General features: G+C 43.6%; 1 protein-coding gene across 1 annotated transcript; it reads right to left on the reverse strand.

Annotated features, from left to right (window-relative positions):
- Nucleotides 1-2,105: 2,105 nt before the first annotated feature.
- CCR75_006199 (uncharacterized protein) lies at nt 2,106-2,906 on the reverse strand (the record flags this gene model as incomplete). The annotated part of the gene is made up of 1 exon (XM_067964270.1): nt 2,106-2,906. The coding sequence occupies one exon, from the start codon at nt 2,904-2,906 to the stop codon at nt 2,106-2,108; it is 801 nt and encodes a 266-aa protein (XP_067815691.1).
- Nucleotides 2,907-5,372: the final 2,466 nt, after the last annotated feature.

Here is a 5,372-nt window from a genome sequence, read left to right on the forward strand (position 1 = left end):
GACCCACCAACGTGGCCCCTTTTAGGTGGCATCTTGGGCGCCGTGTATGGAAACACGTGCGCGAGAGTGATCGAGTGAACTAGCGACGCGTAAAGCTGCTCGCAGTTCCTCTCCCCTCTTTGTCGAATATAAAAATGTAAATTCATTCTTAAAGAGGGGGATGGTGTAACGGGCTAGAGTTGCCCTAATGTTACACAGTCCCCATTAAGTACATTTTGTACTTAAGGGGATGGTCAATTACTAAATAATAGTAATTAGACCCAACACTCGGGTGTGGTGCACATTTGTGACCAACCCTTGTGGATGCGATGCACATGGGTGCATTCACATTAGGAGGGATGACGCTGGGCGTCATCCGTTACGCGAGGTATCTAGAAAGATACGCTCGCAATACATATTAAATGATATCTATAGAGATAACATTTTAATTGGTAAAAATAGGTATTTGTATTAAATTCTATTAAATATAAATCAGTCTGAAATTTACTACCTACTTGGGAAGTGCGCACGAGGAGACGGATTACCGCTCCCGTGACGTCACTTCACCAGAGTTCTTAGTGTGTTGGGTGAGGTCGCTTGCGCACCCACCACAACTACCTCACTGCACGCCAGAGAAGCAGGTGCAAACCGCTTCCTTGCTGTGCTAGGGTGTGTGCTTAAGTAGAGCGTGGCCGCATTACGACGTGCCCGCCTACATAATGAAACTTTTGAAGAAATAGTTGATTCCATTGAGAAAACAATGGCTTTAACTTCTTGAGCGCACGATCCACCCTCCATAAAAGAACGAATAAGTTGAAACGCTCTCAACATTTTTGAATTTACATTGCAACTATTTGTCTGCCAAGAAAATGCGCATTATGTTACAGTAAGCTTGATGTCGTATGATTAAAAGTCGAGAGTTAGCTTTTGCATTTTTATCGGCGTTTCAAGTCATTTTGTGTAACTCAGGTCACACAAATAGTAAATGTACGTTTGTAGCTTCGCACGCTTTAGTGTAAGTACTGCACGCTTCCTTGATGTGGGATGACAGGCATAGGGGCTGGAAAAATATCTCGGCATATGCATGACATCTCCTTTAATTGGAACAGCACAAGTTGTACCACACTTTAAGTGGATGCTACGTGACATTTGCGATTAATAACTTTGAAATTCTACTGCTGGATCTATAATCCAGTGCTACTAAAAAGCCTAAAAGCTTTCAAGATTACTAAGAACAACCTTGCGATGCTTCGATGCACGACCAAATAGTACCTGGCTTCGTTAGACAGTTAAATTTTAAAATTGGCAATAATGCTTGTCCATTGGCCAAAATTTGTAGTGAAGCTTGTAGGAATAGTAAATAAATCAAAGCCTTTCGTAAACGAGGTGATGACTGCGTGCGATTTGCAGAAGCTTAAGCCTTTGCGATATCGCTAGCAGTGCTCGAACCGCTACACTGCATTATTAATGCATAGGTAATGAAAAAGTACTGCCACTAAGCATTAACTTTCCAGACCTGAGAGCACGACCGATTCTTGATAACGGTGATAGATACTAGCGAGGCTTGCTCTTGTGAAGCAATATATCGTCGGAGCAGCCAACCTCCATCCGCAAATAGTATTATAGACATTCGCAGCTCTTTAACAATAGTGGTTTGCCGTAGTGAGCCGTCTTGGCAGCTTCATATCGTAAGTCATAAGCAGCAACTGGACAATATGCTTTGCAGTGGCGTAGATACCATAATGGTCTTCGTCTCTTACTGGCTTAATATTTTCTTAACTACAATGCCAAAAGAATGCGCATTCAATACAAACTGCCTGGATTTACAAGACAGTGCTATTAGGCATTCAAGAATAATATAAACAGACTTTTATTACGTAGGTTGCCGAGTTTTGTATGCTGATGAGCAGCCGCATTGCGCAATTTGTAGACAACGTGCTTCGATACGGGGTTCATTACTATTTGCTCTGCGGAAGAGTATAGTGCAACGGAATCGTGATTTTCTCCAGCTGAAAGTGCAAGTGCAAAATTCAGGTGAGAGCAGTCTTTCTCACAGCAGACTCGATATAAAAGCAGCTTCACTTATTCTTTCCTCGTGGAGAATGGATCAAAGTTAGAGCCATTGTTTATTTAATGGAATCAAGTATTACGTCAATATCTTCTGTGCCACAAAAGATATAGTCCTTGCACAAAGTAGAATTAACGAGTAGCGAAAGGCAACCTCGGTCAAGTCTCGCTTTGAGCCTAACGAATCGCTGATGGCATCGCTGCCACGAGAATTTATCCGGTGCCTGGAAATTAATCTCTCTAATATAAGCTGCAAAATCTGGTCTGGCTCTTCGGAGAAAAAGATTTCTTTCCCTAACTTTTCGGATCTTACGTTCTTTATTTCTTTGAATGTCCAGTTTTGAAATGTGTCGGAGCCACTCAATCTTTGAGCCACACAAATGTATCATGTACTCTTCCGCGGAAACTAGCAAATTCTGTTGGTCGTCTCTAAATTTTGGCTTTAACCAATTAAGCTCTTTGTATGTTAAACCGTAATGTTCCACTGCATCATAGTCTAAAGAACTAAAGCCGCGCGCGCAATGTCGACATAAACCTTCGGATATAATTGGGTTATCATTCTCGCATTTGCAGCAGACCTTAGCCAGCTTGGCCTCACACTGTCGATAGCGATCGCCAGTAATCATTTGCAGTTTTGTCAGCGCCTGATTCCCAAGGAACGAAAGAATTTCTTCATGAATGACTTCGTTTACAAAGTAAAACCTGTATGGGGTCTTCTTACACCCTCTCTGATGACGAGAGATTCCTCGTGTAGTGAATTTCTTGTTGCAGTACTCGCATGCGACCGTGATTTTTGCAGCTTTACTTGGTGGCATATCTTGTTCTTCCTTAGAAATCGCGTCAAGTTTGTGCTTTACCATTTGGAACAATTGAAAATGGCATTTGAAGAATACTACACTTTACCACACAACAACCCCAAAATTTTATTTTATACTACATGGTTATTATTTAATATATTATCTAAAAAGGAATCATATTTGGAGAACATTACTTTACATAGTAATATTCGAATAGCTTATCCATTGGTTGATAAAGGCCATTATATCTACTTGCTCCGCGGTCCAGTCAGCACTGGACAGCGTGCAAAGAGAGACAGATAAGACTTTATTTCATGGTTTGTATAAGTTCATAATTAAGTTAGTATTATATAGATAGAAGCAGAAGAACATAATTATAATAAATACAGTTTTCAACTAACCCTCTATAAAGCAAGTGTTTTAAGGAGAAGACTTCCTCTGCACGTACTAGTGTACGTTAAGTGACGTAAGGCACCACTCGCAACTAAATTAGTGCGAAGTGGACATGTACTGAAGCAGTACAAGTCGTAGTGCCCCGTTACACCTGGTAACACTTGTTGGTCATGCTGTCCGGCTTGGGCAGAGATGCCCTCCATTCAGCCATCGCCAAGTTTATACGACATGAAGTTGACGAGGCGAAGGAGAAGGTAGCCTTGCTTAAAAAACAAGGCTCTCAACAGGCAGAACTGTTGAGGTTGCAGCAGGTACAGACCCCTGTATTTGGGATGATGCACGCGTCGTCCCGAAACCTTAAAGATTGACATCTTTAAGTATATTGGAGTCGAAGAAGACTCCCTCGTAAGATGGTTTGTCGAGTTGGACGATGCCAAAGGGCACGTCACATCGACGAGCAAACGCAAGTCGCATTTGCTCAGTCAAATTTGGCAGGTCGTGCCAAAACTTGGGCACTACGCCTTAAGTTGCGCGACACATATGTCTTTTCATCGCTAGAGGCTCTTAAAGCCCGGCTCAAACAGACGTTTGAACCACCTGGGGCTAAGTTCAGAGCTCGATCAGAGCTTCTAAAACCCAAGCAAGGCAAGCGTGATGTTCACGCTTATGCCCAGCACATACGATCATTAGCAAGTTGTATCACAAACATCCTAGTTCATGAACAAACGTCGATTACGGTGTTCATACAAGGTCTTACGGATGGTCCCGTAAGACCCACCTGTTCCGCTTGGAACTGGATACGCTTGAAGAAGCAATATCCGTTGCGGAACAGGAGGACTTTAGCTTGAGACAGGCTCAAGCTAGTTTGTCATCGTATCGTCCTCCAAGACGACCATACTGGGAGGTCCAGAACTTATGGACCTCTCTTATGTCGAAAGTGAGAATCCTCGCTTTTCGAACAATAAGCGATTGCAGAAATGCAGTCGCTGTCAAAAGTTAGGACACTACGCTCATGAATGCAGTGCTCCACACCCAGTAGTTTGAGTTTGAAGTAAGCCCCATTTATTTGCAACATGTTGACCAATAGGCAAGATTATATTTTCAAACCAATTGATTAAATCTTGACCGAGAAGTACTGAACGTAATTCTGGACCGAATGCCAAAAAGGGCAACGGTCGCGGGTCCGACGTTATTGCGAAATCGCAACAGCGAGGCGGACCGCCAAAAACGGTCGGGGTTTGTAAGGGCGCAACTCCCTACTGATCCAGCAACCTCAAGAGAATTTGCAAATCTTTTGACAAAAGTTGCTTTAGGCACACAATCATTATATGTCTCTGCACCTGGTGATGAGGTATCCTTCATCTCCTTGAAGTTGAAAGTGACGAATGATTTGTCACTCAGAGCCCTAGTGGACTGCGGAGCGTCGAATAATTTTATTCGTCGCCAGTCACTAGAGGGTCGTAGACTCAAATATGTTGAGCGCGACATCCCTCCAACAGGATGACGGTGCGTCTAGCGACAGGCGCATCGATAACAGTAATGAAACGCGTAGTGAAATTTCACTACACGTTAAGAGATTTACAGTATGATAATGATTTCATCGTACTGGATTTGGATGGCAAATTTGATGTCATCCTAGGTTTACCTTGGCTCAGAAAATACGAGCCAAGGATCAGCTGGCAGCATCGATCCGTAAAGATGCCTGCCACTTGTTCATCAGATGGCCATCTGATGAACGTCTTGGAGCGTCCACAAGCGTGTGGATGTACTACGAGTGAGTGCGATGGCCTCACTTGTGGTACGGTCGTTAGTACAACTGCACAAGATCACAGTGTGATTACCAATCACAATGTGGAGTCAGCTGCCGGCGGCTGTGTTAATGCACAGGCAGCGCCGAAGGTCCACCACTCGAAAAGGTCGAGTGGATTGAGACATGAATGTACGCTTAGTGGGCGACATTCAAGGAGTATACCGGTTGCCCAGAAAGGACAACACGATGATCCAAGGTCGAGTAGAGAGTCGACCGTAGTGGACCCGACTGTGATAGCGCAATCACACTCGGAAGACGTTGAGGGAAGAGGTCCCCACGTATTTGAGGAGAAATCCCCTCAAATGGTAGAAGTTACTAGACTTCTA

Source organism: Bremia lactucae (assembly GCF_004359215.1).
Source record: "Bremia lactucae strain SF5 chromosome Unknown BlacSF5_NotPlaced_183_SHOA01000117.1_1171385bp, whole genome shotgun sequence".
Classification (NCBI taxonomy): domain Eukaryota; phylum Oomycota; class Peronosporomycetes; order Peronosporales; family Peronosporaceae; genus Bremia; species Bremia lactucae.